At 40.9% G+C, this 17,586-nt stretch overlaps 1 protein-coding gene across 1 annotated transcript in view; it reads left to right on the top strand.

The window, feature by feature from the left end:
- RNF17 (ring finger protein 17) overlaps nucleotides 1–17,586 on the top strand; it is a 113,199-nt gene that overhangs the window by 18,566 nt on the left and 77,047 nt on the right. Inside the window, exons 5-7 of the mRNA XM_058670998.1 lie at nucleotides 796–876; nucleotides 5,333–5,433; nucleotides 16,964–17,135. Coding sequence (XP_058526981.1) covers nucleotides 796–876; nucleotides 5,333–5,433; nucleotides 16,964–17,135 — 354 coding nt within the window. The remainder of the gene's footprint in view (nucleotides 1–795; nucleotides 877–5,332; nucleotides 5,434–16,963; nucleotides 17,136–17,586) is intronic.

Here is a 17,586-nt window from a genome sequence, read left to right as displayed (position 1 = left end):
GTAGATGTCACTAAATGTCACTAAATGGAGAGTTAAGTCTTTTCAGTAAAATTGTTTTTTTTTTTAAAGATTTATTCATTTTATTACAGCCAGATATACACAGAGGAGGAGAGACAGAGAGGAAGATCTTCCCTCCGATGTTTCACTCCCCAAGTGAGCCGCAATGGCCGGTGCGCGCCGATCCGAAGCCAGGAACCTGGAACCTCCTCCAGGTCTCCCACACGGGTGCAGGGTCCCAAAGCCTTGGGCCGTCCTCGACTGCTTTCCCAGGCCACAAGCAGGGAGCTGGATGGGAAGTGGAGCTGCCGGGATTAGAACCAGCACCCATATGGGATCCCGGGGCTTTCAAGGCGAGGACTTTAGCCACTAGGCCACGCCGCCGGATCCTTTTCAGTAAAATTGTTAATGAGCTACAGTTGAGCATCATCTTGCTCTTTGGCTTCGAGTTTGACTCTTAGCAAAGCCAAACTGTAATCTTTTCTTAGAAGTTGTTTATAATTCTTTTATGTATATATTTGTTGCCATGGTAAGTTCAAAGCAACTTTAAGTTGAGAAGTCATAATCTTATTTTTTAAAAGATATCTTTATGTGAACAAATTTAAAATGCCTTAACCAAAGTTCCAAATATTAATAGCTTTTTTGATAAATATGAATAAAAGTGTTGTTTTTGTTGCTTAGTTTCAAATGTCTGTAATGAATGTTACTTTTGTAAACAAAATGCTATTCTAAAGTTTTTGCAGCTGCAGCAGTGTATTTTGTTTCGTATTTATATATATGGTTCCTCTCCCTTGTTAGGAAGCTAAAACTACTGAAGAAATTGATGAAGCATTGAAGGTAGCAGGATATAATGTGGAGCAACTGAGGACTGCTGTACAAGTGGGTATTTTGAACTACTAAGTTCTGTCAAGAACTGAAGCATGTCCTTTTTAAATATGCATGTTTAGGTGTGTTACCAATGAGATTATCATTTATTGGCACTGAGTTGTTAGACGTGATAACCTTATAATAGAGAAACATACAGAAGATTGAAAAACTCTTTTCATGGCCCACCAGGATTGGTCTTAAACCATTATTACGTTAAGCTAATGAAATTGGAGTTTTTACCTACTTCGGGGTAAATTTTTAACCCAGAAACATTACAGATCATCTTTTTAACATTTCTTTATTATTTGGCTGAACCTTTGGCTGAGTCTGAATCTACTTCCTCCTTGCTTTACTTCCCCGCCCCCCCTCCCCCCCCCAAAGAAAAACTTACCCGTGGTGACAAGAAGCAAGCTATTGAACATCCAGCAACAAATTTAAGAACAAGAGTTTAAAAAGCTACAGTTGATTTATATTGTGGCTGCTTTTTAATACAAAAGGACAAGATACTTGGATTAACAAAAAGACACTATGGGCTTATTTTGTTCTTTAGTGCTCAGATTTTTTTAAATTGCTTTTTGATACAATTTAGTTGGTGCTGGACTCTCCCGTCCCTCTTCGCCAAGTTTCCTCTCCATCCCTCTTTTCTCCCCTCTAGTTTCACAATGGGTGTCTGTCATGAATTTTTCCAACCATGTAGGAGACTGTCATTTCATTGTGAGTTCATTCTTGTATGCTAGGGCCCTAATGTAGGTACAGTGAGGATTAGATCTTCATTATTTATGGGCAGTACCAATAACAATGATAAAAGGGACATTTACCATCTCAGGTGATTATAAACAATTAACCTCTTATGGATAGTTGATTAATGAATTACATCACAAGATCTTATTGCAGAAGTAACAGGTAAGTATGAAGTGACATAGAGTAAGATTCACATATAGTATTCCTAAATTTGACATATGATATTAGAGCAAACATAGGATAGCTGGCCTTTTGGGATTGGCTCATTTCCCTTAGTATAATGGTCTCTAGCAAACTATTGTATTTCTTTTCTTAATTTTACTTATTTTTATTGTTATCATTTTATGATACAGTTCCATAGGCCCTGGGATTTCCCTTATCTCCTCCCTCATTCCCTCCCCCCTCACTGAGTTACCTATTTATTACTATAGTACACAGTCATATGTCCGTCATTGCGGGCATGGACAATGGCACAGAGTCCAGCATCCTGCTGTCAAGATATAGTAAACAGTTTCATTGGGATTCCATCTTTGTCTGAAAGTGGAGATGCATATTGCGTTGTATCTTCCCATCTGGATATGATAGCCTCCAATACACAGTTACTATACATCCCCTTAAATGAAAAGCACAATACAAAATCAAAAACAGGAAGAAAAATAGAAATTTACAGTGCCATGAAATTAAATAAATGCTGCTAACTAATGTGTCACTGAAGAAATGAAAAAGGAAATCAAGAACCTTCTTGAAGAAAATGATGCTACTGTATGTCTGTGAGTCATTGAAGAATCTAATCAGAAGAAAGTTTTGAAGAGCTGAAACTAACAAAAAAAAAAATCCATGAGATATAGTTTCTGCTGATCTTTGTTGGTGAAATGTCTCTCCTGTAGGCAACAAATAGATGGGCTTTGTTTTTTAATCCAGTCTACTAATCTAGGATGTTTGATTGATGACTTTAAGCCATTTCCATTCAGGGTTAATATGAATAGATAGTAATTTGGCCTGTTGTTTTTACCAATGGGTTGTTCAGTGATTTAGTCTTCTGTTGTTATTCTACTGGGATGTTCTTCACATTTGCCGTTGGTTTTGGAGGATGCTATTTGTCTTCTCTGTCAAGAAAACATCTTTAAGTATCATTTGTAGGGCAGGTTTGGAAGAGGCATATTCTTTTAACTTTACTGTGAAAGAATTTTATTTCATTTTCAAATATAAAGTTTTGCTGGGTACATTATCCTGGACCAACAATTTTTTTCTTTTAGAATCTGGAATATGTCACTCCATTCTCTTTTGGCCTGTAGGAGGTGGAGGAGACTGGTAAGCCAAGAGTTGGGGCTGTGGAGACCATGGTGGAAGTCTAACATAAGAACCCAGACCTGGAACTCACTGGAGGGAGTGGCACAACTGACTGCAGACAAAGAACCATGTACCAACTGCAATAAGTAAAATCAAACTGTAGACATGTGGGTGACACAGCTTAGAAACCTGCCCCAAGGAGAAGACTCTGCTAACCAGAAGTACAATGACCAAGAGCAAAAGAAGAGACAGAGACACAATGAATATTACTGAAGACTCCCCTGCAAAGGAGCAAAACCCTTTACCAGTCTCAGAGTTCACTGAGGAAGACATCGAGAAAATGGGGGGATACAGAATTCCAAGCACTTGTTATAAAGCTTCTTATCAACAGTGAGAAGCACGTAAAGCAGTCATTTAAGGAATGTAAGGAATATGTCACACAGGAAATGAATCAAATGAAAGCTGATATATCAGAAATGAAGAATGCAGTGGAGACGATTAAAAGTACAGTGGAGAGTCTCCAAAACAGAATGAAGGAAGCAGAAGAATCTCAGAATTAGAGGATGTTTCCTGTGTCCAGGAGAGAAACAAACAAAAAGCTGGAAGCAGAGCTGGATCAGGCCAAAAAAAGTATTCAAGAATTGAAAGACACTATTAAAAGGCCTAATTAGAGTTATGGGAGTCCCAGAAGGTGCAGCAAGAGAAGCTGGGATTAAAGGTGTAACTCAATGAAATAATAAGGGAAAATTTGCATAATCTGGAGAAAGAATTGGGAAACAAGATCCAGGAGGGGCACAGAACTCCTACAGCGTTGACCAAAAGCAGTCTTCACCAAGGCACATGGTAATCAAGCTCTCTTCAGTCAAACATAAGGAAAAGATCCTTAAATGTGCACATGAAAAAAAATCAACTGACACATAAAGGAATGCCAATGAAACTCACAGGAGATCTCTCACAGAAAACATATTTTGTAAGAGGGTAAGACATGTGAAAGAATGAGGAAAGAAAACTGAGTAAAGGAAAACCTTGAGAGACAGCTGTTTTTCAGAGGTTAAGACTCCTAGGGAGGCTGCATCCCATCAGCAGAGATGCTGGTTTGAGGCTTTTCTCCACCTCCAATCTAGGTTCTTGCCTTCATGGCCTGGGAGGTGGCAGGATAGGTCCAGTGTTCCTGTTACCCACATAGGACACTGAGACTGTATTCGCAGCTCCTGACTTTAGCATGGTCCAGCCCTGGCTGCTGCAGACATTCGGGAAGTGTAGTAGTAGATGGAGGTTAGTTCTCTCTTCCTCCCTCCCTCTTCCCTTTCTTTCAGCCAACTTTTTTTTTTTTTTTTTTTTTTTTTTTTAACTAGAGAAGGGAAATGGTGCCTGTTGTTAGAAGCAATTATAACAAATACTGGATTGTATTATTTTCTGTATTATATAGAGGAGCAAATTGCTAAACTCAAGGTTAGGACTTCAAAACAGGCTGCCTTAGGCCCCTACTATTAATACTTTTTTCAGTGCAAAGTATATTCTCCCCATTCCATCATCCCCCAAAATATTAGCTCATTTTAGCATCAATGCTAAGACCAAAATTTCATCTAAATGTGTGTGGTAAATCATGCTATCATGCATCTTGGGAAAGAATTCCAGGTATGAGCCATGAATCCAGTTACGAAATCCCTGTTACAAAAGGGAGAGATTGAGAAAATAAGAGGGAAAGGCGTCATGGATCCTAAACAAATAATTTTAAAACTGTTTAAAAATAGATGGAAATATGTGGGATAACTGACATTTCATTACCATTATTGTTTGGTTTTTAATGCAATTCTGCCATAAAGAAGGAGAACTATCCAAAAATAATTCATTTCCTGTAATGATAAAAAGAAGTTTTACAGTTTTAGAAAACACGCCAGTGGGTCTTTATTAGTTCACTTTCCCAAATTATCACAACAAAATGTTAACAAGATGTGGTGTGTTGATACAAACGCTAAGGCTTTATCATTAAGTCTGATGAATTGTTCCATTTATTATCATCTAATCTATGGTATTTTGAAGCCAAGAAACGTTTCTTTCATTGTCAAAATTACATTGACAGTACAGAAGATTTAGTTAGTAGTGAGAGCGACAGAGATGGGGAGAGAAGGAGATCCCTTTTGCATCAGCTGGTACACTCCCCAAATGGTCCAAACCACCAGGCACTGGCCGGACAGAAGCCAGAAGCCAGAATTCCATCGTGGTCTTGCACGTGGCTGGGAGGAGGCCAGCTGCTGGAGCCACCTGGTACTACCTTTGCAGGTACCTCAGCAAGGAGCGGCATCTGGAGCCAGCACTGCGATATGGGACACTGGGAGTGCAAGCTACAGCTTAACCCCCTGCACCATAACCCTGACCCTTTACAGTACAACTTACACGAAGTAAATCCAGTGAAATTTTTGTGTCGTTTTTCTAGGTGCTTGAACATATACAGAATCGAACTAAGGAGGAGACCAACAGTCTTATACAGGTTATGGAAAAACAGTTTGATCAACTGTTTGCTTCTCTTAATTCCAGGTAATAAGTCAGTGAAAAATAAAAACTTGATCAAATGAAAGTGTTTTTTTTTTTTTTTGCATTTACTTGGCATTTTATTTGGCTTGATGAGAGTATTACTATTTTCTTTTTAATCATTTTTTAAGTATGTAGTGTAAGGACACTTGGAAATTCTGTGTTTGACTTTTTGAGGAGCTACCAAAGATAAAGTCCTATCTCACTGTGGATCTTTTTTTTTTTATCTCCCTAATAACTGGTGACGTTAGGCATTATTTATTGATCTTCTGTATATCTGATTTGAAGAAATATTATTCAGTCCTTCATATCCATTTTTGTTGTTGGATTGATATATTCTGCATATTAAATCTTTGTTAGATACATGACCCTATTTTCCCCTACTTTTTTTTTTTTTTTAAAGATTTATTTTACTTTTATTACAAAGTCAGATATACTGAGAGGAGGAGAGATAGAGAGGAAGTGGAGCTGCCGGGATTAGAACCAGCAGCCATATGGGATCAAGGCAAGGACCTTAGCCACTAGGCCACGCTGCCAAGCCCTCCCCTACTTTTTGATAATAATGTCTTCCATGAAAGTTTCTAAATGTGTGAAGTCTAATTTATTGTTTCTGTTGTTGCTTGCATTTTTGGTGCAATATCCCAGAAATAATTGCCAGTTGGGATGTATCCCCATTTGTTTTCTTCTAAGTGTTTGCAGCTTTAATTCTTTCATTTAGATCTTTGATTCAGTTTTGTTAATTTGTGTATAGATAGGATAATTAAGTAAGGATCTGATGTCACTTTTGAAATTGTATGTCTAGTTTGCCCAGGACCATTTCTTGATGAGTTCTCCTTTCCCCTTGGCTTACTATGTACATAAAGGCTTATTTCTGGACTTTGTGTTTGATTCCATTTATCTAGCAAAGGATCTTCAAAAAGTTTATTGCAAATGCACATTATGAGAACATTATGTTCATGAGTTTTAAAAAAAATTTGCACTTAAATCACCTTTTTAATTCAGTATTCCACAAATGTTTTGAAGTTCTCAGAGAAGTATTACATTGTTTTGATCACAATAGCTTTGTAATTTGAAATCAGAATATGTAAGTCCTCCAACTTACTATTTTTTCAAAAAGTATTTGTTTGAATATCTGAAATAAAGTGACAAAGGGGTCTTTGATCTGGTGGTTCACTCTGAAACTAGGCAAGGCAATAGCTAAAAGGCAGGACCTCTGTCCAAGTCTCCCGCATTGGTTGGGAAGGGCTCACATACTCACAGCATCATCTGCCTTTCCAAGCACATTAGCAGGGAGCTGGATTGGAAACAGAGCAGCTGGGACTCCATTATGGGACACAGGCAGTGTAACCACCTGAGCCATCATGCTGATCCCGGATTCTTCTTTTTGAAGGTTATTTTACCTATACAGTATGTCCTAAGAATCCACATGGCTTTTATTATGGATTTTTATATTCCTGCAGAAAATGTTGTGATTTTGATAGGACAACATGGAATTATAGCTCACTTTGGTTAAAATTAATATCTTCATAGTTTTAAGTCTTCCTGTCTCCGGAAATGTGATATTTTTCTGCATCTCCCATCATTGCTAAATACATTTTTAGCCCTATACTAGCTATTTTTAGTATCTTTGGGGCTTTCTGCATTTAAGAACATAGCATCTGCAACAAAAGGTCATGTCTTTCCTTCAAATTTGAGTTATTTATATTTTTTTCTTGCCTGATTGTTCTGGCTAGAACTTTTAATGGTTTATTGTGTCGAAGGGACAAAAGTGGGTATCCTATCTTACTTCAAGTATGTATGTCTGTGGTTTATTTTCATTTTGTTTTCCATTTTAATTTTTAAAATATGTCAAAAGAACAGGAAATTATGCAGAACAATGCAGTGAACAAGCATTTAACAGTTTTTAGCATTTGCCATGTTCCCTTTAAATACACACACACATTTTCTGGAAAGCAAAGATGGATATGTTAATATCATAATGTGGGGTTCATGATAAAGTGGGGTAAAGGCATATTGTTATAAAAAGTGTAATTCAGTGATGACAACTTTTATAAATGCTTCCATACCAAATAATATGGCACATGCATTTTTAGTGCTAGTCACGTCTGTTTTACATATAAAGGAAAACATATTTGTCTTTTTGTGTCTGCCTTGTTTCATTTAGCATAATAATCTCCAGTTCCGTCCATTTGGTTGCAGATGTCAAGATTTCACTCATGTTTAGGACTGAGTAATACTCCATTGTATATAAATATCACATTTCCTTTATTTCATGATGTGTTAATGGACACCTGGGTTGATCCCATGTCTTTGCTATTGTGAGTAGAACGCTACTAATCATGAGAGTGAAAATATCCCTTTCATGTGCTGGTGTCCTTTGGATATATTCTCAGAAGTGGAATAGCTGGATCCTTTGATAAATGTATTTCTAGGTTTTTGAGGAACTTACTGTTTTCCATATGGCTGTGCTAATTTACATTCTCACCAGCAATTTATTAGAGTCCCCTTTCTCCTCATATTTACAGCATTTATCATTTTTTGACTTACAAATAATAGCAGTTCTAACTGGAATGAGACCATACCTGCTTTGTGGTTTTTATTTGCATTTCCTTGGTGGTTCATGAAACAGCATTTTTAATCTGTTTATTGGAGACTTACACGTCTTATTTTGAAAAAGTTTCTATTCTTTCTTCATTGGATTATTTGTTGAATTTCTTGAGCTCTCTCTATATTTTAAATGTAACTCCCTTATCAAAACGTGTAGTTTGCAAATATTTTCTCTTATTTCATAGGTTGTCTCTTTGTTAATTGTTTCCTTTGGTATGCAGGAGCTTTTGAGTTTGAATGATACAATACCATTTGTCTGCTTTTGCATATATAAAGCTGTTGTTTAGACCAATGTCTTAGCGGGTTTCTCTATATTGCTCTCTAGTAGTTTCGTGCTTTTAGGTCTTGTTTACATTTACGTCTTCTATTTTCAGTAGATCTTTGTGTAGGGTGTAAATTCCAGATCTTGCTTCAAACTTATGCATATAGAGATCCAGTATTCCCAGCACCACTGGTAGGACAGACAGTTTTTCCATGGAGCATTTTAGCACCTTTGTTAAAGTTGGTTGTGTATGCGTGCATTTGTTTCTGGGATTTCTATTCTGTCCATGGCCTGTGGTTCTGTTTTTGTTTAGGTTTTTTTTTTTTTTTTTAAGATTTTTTTTCCTCCTTTTGAGAGAGATACAGAGAGAGAAGGAGGGACAGAGACCTTCCATTCACTAATTCGCTCCCCAAATGACTACAGTGGCTGGAACTGGGCCAGTCTGAAGACACAAGCCATGAGCTTCTTCTGGATCTCCCATATGGGTATAGGGATCTAAGCAGCTGGTGCAGTCATTGCTGTTTCCCCAGGTCATCAACAGAGAATCAGAACAAAGTGGAGCAGGTCTCCCGTGTGGGATGCTGATGCTGCTGCTGCTGCTGCAGGCAGGAAGGCTTAAGCTGCTAGGCCTTGTGCTGACTCCCAGGGCTCAGTTTACGTCTTGAACTCTGATGTTGTGATACCTCTGCTTTTGTTTTTATTGCCTAAGATTGTTTTGACCATTTTGGGGTCTTTTGTATTTCCACATGAGTTTTAAAATTGTGGATCCGTTGATATTTTAATGGAGATTACATTTAATCTCAGTATTTCCTCAGATTATACGGATATTTTGATAACATCACTTTTAACCTTTAGATTCAGGAGATCTTCTCATTTTTGTCTTCAGTTTCTTTTATTTTGTAAAAGCAGTGTAATGATTTTCTTTGTAGATGTCCTTGGTTAAAACTTGTCCCAAAGTATTTAATGTTTTTTTGCAGCTGTTATGAATGGAATTCTTTGGTGTTCTTAGCTAGGCCATTGTTGGTATGTAAAAGTGCTACTGCTTTTGTATATTGATTTAGTATCTTGTGTCTTTTAAATTGTAGTCTCTTGGTTCCCCCGTGTGTGGAACCACACTATCCGCAAGTGGGGATAATTTTTTTGTCCCTACTATTTCTGACTAATGCTCCCAAAACCTTATTGCATAAAAGGGACAACAGTGGACATTCTTTTCTGCCTCCAGATATTAGCAGAAATGCTTTCAGCTTTTCCCCTTACACTATGATGTTATCTGTGGGCTTGTCATATATAGCCTTTATTATGTTTGACATGTTTCTTCTATACCTAATTGAAGTCTTTTTGTGAATGAGCTTTGTTTTATTAAAGACTTCCTCTCTGTGTATTAAGGTGGTCATACCGTTTTTATCCTCCATTCAGTTCATGTGCCACATTTATGCATATGTTGAATCATCCTTGCATACTTGTGATAAATCCCAGTTAACCAAGATATATATTGCATCTTATTTATTATTGGATTCAGCTTACTAATATTTTGTGGAGGATTTTTTGTATCTGTTTATCAGTAATATTGGTCTAAAGTTTTTTGTCATATCCACATCTGCACTTGAAATTTAGGTAATGCTGATCTCATCAAGTGGATTTGGAAAGGTTGCCTCCTTTCGGTTGTTTGCAATAGCTTGAGAAGAACTAGCGTTTCTTCTTCTAGAATTCAACAGTAAAGCCACTGATCCCAGGCTTTGCTTTTTGCAAGATTCTTTATTGCTGATCTGGAATTTCTGTTCTAATACAGTAGTTCATGGGTCTGGTACTGGGCCCAAGTGGACATTTTCTCAATTACTTCAGTAAGTGAGCATTTTGGATCAGTCTAAAGTGCTGATGTAAGATTTTCTCAGATGTGGACCCAGTGTGGTAGCCTAGTGGCTGGAGTGTTCACCTTGCAAATGCCGGTATCCCATATGGGTGCCAGTTGTTGTCTCAGTGGTCCCACTTCCCTTCCAGCTCCCTGCTTGTGGCCTGGGAAAGCAATCGAGGCTGGCAAAAGCCTTGGGACCCTGCACCCGTGTGGGAGACCCGGAAGAGCTCCTGGCTCCTGGCTTCAGATTGGCTCAGTTCTGGCCATTGCAGCAAATTAGGGAGTAAACCAGTGGATGGAAGAGCTTTCTCTCTGTCTCCTCTCTGTAAATCTGACTTTCCAATATAAATAAACAATAAGAAAATAATTTCTCAGGTGTTTCTTGTATGTGAATCTTTTCTTAATGTGGCTCTTCAGTCCCACAGTAGATACAGCTACTTTTATACGTGACAATTTTCCAAAGAGTGGCAAGCCAAGCCGCTTCTTGAAACCTTAGGCATTCTGTCCTATATCTCCACTTGTAATGTCTTGACCAGGCATCTGTAGCTCTAGTGTCCCTGCATGTTACTTGTGGCAAAGGAAAGATTAATCCTTGAGGATGGCTAAAACGTTGCAGATAAGGTCTGTTCTCAGTATGAGAAAAGACAGTGGGAACTGTGTTCCTGCTTCCAGACTGGGACACTGCACCAGGGAAGGAATTGGACAAGGACAAGTAAAAATGCCACAAGTGTCCTACCATGGATTTGTTTTGATTCAGCATTCACTTGATTTATTATAGACATTATGGGGCCAGCATTGTAGTGGAATAAGTCAAACTGCTATCTGCAGTATTGGCGACCCATATGGGAGTTGAGTTGCTCCACCTTTTTTTTTTATAAACTTACTTAGTTGATCAGGGTACAAAGGGTCAAAGACTACAGGAAAATGGGTAATACCATTGTTTTCACACTAATATCAGCAGTTTAAACCTGTATCTGGCGTCAGGGGAGAAACAAAGGGAGAAGCCCCACCCAGCCTCCCACTCATCCCAGGTCCCCAATGTGGGGCACGCTCTGAGGGTCCTGCTCAAGCAATTTTGATAGTTCAACAGTTCTGAGTTGCTGCAAGTCTCGCCGTTCCAAGTGCAGTGTAATCTCTTCAGAATCCACAGGCTGACATAGTCTTTTCATGGTTGGGGTTCTGAGATCAGCAGTTCATTTGGAGGGATCTCCAAAGAAACTTCATCTGAGATGATCCCAGACCTGACTCTTGTGTGTGCTTGCCAGTACAGGGTCTGGCACAGTCTGTCACCCCAGTCAGCTTATGCACATGCTGGTGGTTGCAATTGTTGGGTCAGTTCTGTTTCTATCCCTGTCTTCCACGCAAACCAGTGGGTGTTGCAGTCCAGCCCGATCCTGCCGACTTCGACCCTCACGCAAACCAGTGGGAGCTGCAGCCTAGTCAGGGCAACTCCCCATAACCCCCACCAGGCCCACCCCCTACCCTGGTTCCCATGCATGCCAGTATGTACCTCAGACTTGTTCAGTCTATCCCACATCCCATTTAGCTCTCGTACATGTCAATGGGCATTGAAGCCTAGTTCAACCCAACCAACTCTGCTGTCCAGCCCACACACATACTTGTGGGTGCCTTTCTGTCTAGCCACCCCTGCCCCGTCCTGGTTTTCGTGCTCTCCAGTGGGAGTGGTAACCCAAGACGGAGGTGCCCATTATCTCCCTACTAGGCCACTCCCACTCCCGGATTATGCACTCTTCAGGTGGTTCTGGCATTTGACTTGACAGAATTAGCCCCCAGTGCCAGCCTCTGCCAGCTGATGCTGTGGCAAAGCCAACCAACCCTCACCCGCTCTTATTTCTGGCTTGTACCAGTCTGAACAGTCAGCCCAACCTGGCCCTTCCCTGATCTAGCTCACATGAGGCCCGCAGGTGTCTAGCCCTGCCTGGTCTAGTCTGCCCCCTTCCCAACTCATGCTCTCCAGTGGGAGTGGTTGTCCAGCAGGGGAGCCCACATTTCCCCTGCTGGCTTTGCCCCCTACCCCCCTGATTCTCACGTGTGCTGTTTGGGTACTGCGACCACATCTGGTACAGCTCACCCCATCTTAGCATTTCCTAATGTGCACTGGTTTGTGTTGCAACCGTGCCTGGCCCGAACCCACACTGTATTCTGGAGCTCAGATTCGCCAGTGGGTGGTGTGAACGGGTTCAGCCTGGTCTGCCCCCCACCTATGCTGTATGTATGCCAGTGGGTATCTTTCTCTGACCTTGTGTGGGTTGCTCCCTCTCATGGTTCTTGTGCTCACCTGTAGGGACTGTGTTCTGACAGAGGAGTTTCCCAAGCTCCTCCATCAGAACCTCTACCTATGCCAGATCTTGTGCGTACTGGTGGTTTCATGGGCCAGCCCTCATTGCTGGCCTTCAATCCATTCCAGTTCTTACTGTTGGATGTTTCAGCCCAGCCAAGGCTTGTCCATAACCAGACACTGCTCACACATGACTCAGTGCTGGAGTCCAGCTTCAGCCGAGTTCAGAGCTCAGGAAGGGTACGTGGAGTCGGCAATAAAGAAAGACACAGACACTGTCACTTGGTGCGCTCTCACAGTAGCTCAAGAAAAAGCTGTCCTGTTTATTTACTCAGACACCTCACAAGCTTCTACACAAACAACTAATTGTTTTATTTTTTTTTACTTCAAGACTAAGGGGGGCATGTACAGACGTTTGGTCATTCCGTCTGCACTTCAGGGCTAAGCAGGTGCCCCTGAAGATAATTCTGCAAAATACTGCATTCATATTCTTCAAAGCAAGCCATTATTCATTCTTCAACAGCAGCCATAGAGCGACAGCCAGGACTCCAAGGCCAAGGCACATGCGATTACCTGCTAATCAGTGGTACATTCCTACCACATTTCTGTTTCTACAATTTACCCATTATTTAATGGGAAAATAGGGTACAAGGGAAAAATGTAAAATCCAAGACAAAAGTTTCAAATATTAAATCCCCTACAATTATAGGTTCTACAACCCCATAAACAATAAAACAATAATTAAAAGCATATATCCTTCATAAAAGCATCCTTAATTCCTCTAGCTAAAAATTATAGAAGCAGCTAAAACAGTTACATTTTCTGTACTCCAAAAAAATTGCAAAAACAGGCTAGCCTTTGAAATAACAATAACTATTTATTGCCATAGCAGTTTCAGCTCTCACTCCCTTTACTTGCCTTAATATTTAGGATATTTTCAAGCCCTTTCCCAGAAGGAGTGCTACGTGTCTGGGCCAAATTCTGAGGCAATGGTTAAGTACCCAGTAAGGTGTCCAAAAATGGCATGGGCTTAATTGTGCTGCTGTGTGTAAATTGTCAAAGGCCCACTCACCAAGACATTATCAGTATCATTATCTCTCAAGCTCACATCGGTTGCAAAAACCGTCTCACAGGGGCGAACAACAATGCCTCAATAGATTACAGAATTCTTAGTGGGGTGCTTGAGTTTCCATGCAAAAAGGTGGTGAGACTGCTCAAGGTGGTTAGAGATAAATCCGCAGGGCCCTGCCAAACAGCTGGAAGTTCCCCTGGGCCCTGCCAAACAGGGGAGCTATTCTCTTCACACCTTCGTGTCATCCACACCCACTGCACAGACCCCAGCAGCTCAGTAGGGGCAGAGACCCAGCCTAGTGTGTCCTACGTTTACCAAGGTTCTCCAGGGCACCAGGTGGTGCTGGCGTCTAGCCTGGCTTGGTGCGCCCAGCCCCAGTCCACACTTGTGCCAGACCAGAATGCAGCCCCCACTCTGGCCCCCACACTCTCCCGTGGAAACCCCAACCCAGCAAGGGTGTATTCTCACAGCTCCCCAACCGAGTCTATTCCCAGCCCTAGATTACACGCGTACCAGTGGTTGCTCCGACTTAGTTGGCTTAGCCCCTCACCTGTCTCAGCACTGCCCTCAATGCTGTGGCCTAGTATTCCTGGCTTATGCAGACCAGTTGGTGTAAAAACCTAGTTCGGCATGACATGTGCTCCATCCTGATTTCTATTCTTTCTTGTGAGTTGAGGTTTGCTTGGCCCTGCCGGGTCCACTCCTTCCAGTTGCAACTAGGCCCACCCCATATCCTATTTTAGGATGCACATTTGGGTGCTGCTGCCTTGACCTGCCTAGACTGCCATCAGTTCCTTTAGCTGTAAGTGATGGCAGGTGCCATGGTCACACATAGCTCAGCCCATCACCACCCCAGCTCATGAGCTAACCTGCAGGACTTGTATTTCCACGGGGTTGGGCCCACACTTCCCCCACAGAGTCTGCCCCCTGCCCCGGACCTAGTTCTCTCGCATGCTAGTCAATGTCTTGACCCTGCCAAATGTGACCAGTCCACTATTCCATCACCCATTCAGGTACTGGTACCTAGCCCTGCCAGACAGGCCCCCATCCATAGCTTTGGTGTGGACTGGTGTGTGGCAATCAGTGATGCTCTATGCTAACAGCCCATCTCAGGATTCCTAATTTGGCTGGTGAATCAGTCGACCCAAATAGATCTTATAGACTCTCCCCTCCAAACCATCAGGTCTCAGTCCCCAAGCTTGCCCAAAAGTTTCATGACCCAGAATTCATCCCGCACCAAACTAACACTGGTGTCATTCATGGGTGTCCCTAGGCAGCAATTACATATCCTAAAAACCCCAGGGTTCGCCACTGGGTGGCCAGCAGACAGAGCCTGGCACCACCTGGTACACTAGCCGCCCAAAGCCTAGGACTCAGTCACTGCCTTTCGGCAGTGGCTTTGGCCAGAGTCCCCAGCATTGGGTCTGGTCTGGCTGGGGCACCCCCCCCCCCCCCACAGCTGCCACACTGCAGGGAGCTGCTTTTGCTCCAACTCCAAGACCTGAACCCCTCCCAAACTCATCCTGCCGCAAAATGTCAGCAGCAGAGTGGCTGATCCGCTATTGATCCAGCTTGCTGCTAATGGCCCGGGGAAAGTAGCAGAAGATGGCTCAAGTGCTTGAGCCCTGGGCCTGGACTTGAAAGACAGTGATGAAGTTTCCAGAGTCAACCTGGCAGTGGCAGCCATCTGGGAAGTGAACCATCTGTTTACCCCACCACCTCTCCATAACTTCATCTTTCAAATAAATAAAAACTTTTACAAAAAATAGACCTTTGACTGTTTTCCAGAGTTCTTATAGGACTATTTTCAGCCAGCTTTTTCCTGTCATCTTTGTGGACAGATAAGGCCTTGGATTTCCCTAGTCTGCCAGTTTTAAGAATCACTGCAAATGTGTGAGCTTTTAGAAACATACCATAACTTACCAAAATGACCATTTCTCCTCTAAATAAGTAACTTACTTTTAGATATGTTACGTGTATAATTGCCAAAAGGCTTTTGGAATACATTTTTATCCTTGGAGCTTGAGTCATAGGCTCTTTAATGCTGGTAAAGTTATTTTGTGTATGTGTTGGAAGAGGGTAAGTAGAACTGATTTCATTTTGAAGAAATGAGAAATCATTTGTGTGATGAATGAAATAAATGAATTATGTGCTATAATTTCCAATGCACAATTTAAAAGTTAGCATAGTATCATAGGCATACAACAGAATTTTAGTAATGAGGCACAAGTAATCAAGTATGTACATTTCCTAAGCAGTTACTTTGGAATTTGTAACTAATTGATATCCAAGTTCTGGTTTAATGATGTATTTTAAAATCTCTTTTTAAAAAATTGTTTTTATTTGAAAGGCATACTTCAGAGGGAAGGAAAGACAGATCTCTGAGAAAGATCTCCCATCTGCTGGTTCACTCCCCAAATAACCACAGATTGGAGCTGAGCCAATCCTAGGCCTGGAGCCAGGAACTTCTCCTGGGTCTCCATGTGGGTGCAGGGGCCCAAGGAGTTGGGCTAGCCTCCACTGTTTTCTCAGGCCATATGCGGGAGGCGGATCAGAAGTGGAGCAGCTGGGCTCTGTCTTCAGACCAGAGAGGGTATACCTAAGAAGCCGTTGAATTTGACTGGACAATAAGATGCTGGACTCTATGTTTGGTATATGCTTGCAATGAGGGAATCTCAACTGAACTTGAACTGTGGTTATGCAACAAGGTGGAGGAATCCACCATGGTGGGAGGGTTTGGGGAGGGGTGGGGAGAATCCCAGTACCTATGAAACTGTGTCACATAATACAATGTAATTAATGAATTTAAAAAAAAAAAAAAACTACACTTAAAGAAGTGGAGCAGCTGGAACATGAACCAGCATCCATGTTGAATGCCTGCGCTTAGGATGGAGGATTTGCCTGTTGAGCCACACAGCACTGGCCCCTAAAACCTTATTTTTTGTTTATATAGTCTATATTTAGTAATGGGAATTTTTTAAGTGTATAAGTGGATCCTTAGGAGAAATTAGTGCATATTTGTCTTTGTAAGGCCACAAATGACTACAGAGATACACACACAGCTATAATCTATCTTCCTGTTGGATAGAATGATGTAATGCTTCTTACCTCTGTACTTCTATAATAGCTGTGTTTATGACATAATAATTACATCCCGCTGAAAAATCATTTTCCCTAATTATGTGTATATTGTAGTGAACTGTATGTAGTTCGTCTCTGTTCAATTGGATAGCTCACTCCATCATGTTATGTGTTGTCTATCACTTAATAGGGCTGCTCTTTTAAGTATTCTTCCTAGCTATATGTCTTATTTAATCCTGTTACATTATGTAAGTACCCAGCTGGTGAAATTATCCTTTGAAATATCATTCAGCTATTTCAAAGTTTACTTTAATATAAATGCTTATGAAATACTGAAAAATAACTTTGGTGTCTTAAATGAAGGAAAAAGAAACTGTGTGAAGAACTTGTAAGAAGTACAGATGACTATTTAGCACATTTGGTAATGGCTGAAAACCACATTGAGGAGAAGAGAAAAGACCTGGATGCAGCCATGAAGATTGCAGCAGAGTTAAAATCAGCACCTTCTCTGAGGACCTATTGTGATTTGAATCAGGTAATTCTAATAGCTTAAAGGATGTACTTGGTGGCATTTTTTTATGCTTTATAGTCTAAAATCTAAAGATTAACTGGGTTAATTTATTTTTTAGGTTATCTTACCCATATTAGCATAGTTTAGAATTCTTAAGTGTTTTAAATTCTAAGAAAAACATTTACTGAATTAATTTAACCTTTTAATTATTTTACCACTTAGGGGAAATAGTCAAAAGGCTTTCATTGCACATGCTCTAAGAGCTAGTGGAATGATTGAGGTGGAAGCTGAGGTTCTAGGGAAACTGGATAATAGAAAATGAGGATAAATAATAGTAACAGGGGTGGCATTAGGGATTGAGATGCCTCTTGAATACCTACATCTCATATCACAGGCCTAGTTCTACTTCCATTCTGTCTTCCTGCTAATGTGTCTCTGAAAACAGCAGGAGACGGCCCATGTAGATGCTTGGGCC

The sequence above is a fragment of the Ochotona princeps genome, chromosome 12 (genome assembly GCF_030435755.1).
Source record: "Ochotona princeps isolate mOchPri1 chromosome 12, mOchPri1.hap1, whole genome shotgun sequence".
NCBI lineage: Eukaryota > Metazoa > Chordata > Mammalia > Lagomorpha > Ochotonidae > Ochotona > Ochotona princeps.
Note: the sequence above shows the minus strand (reverse complement) of the source record. Positions and strands in the feature narration are given on the sequence as shown.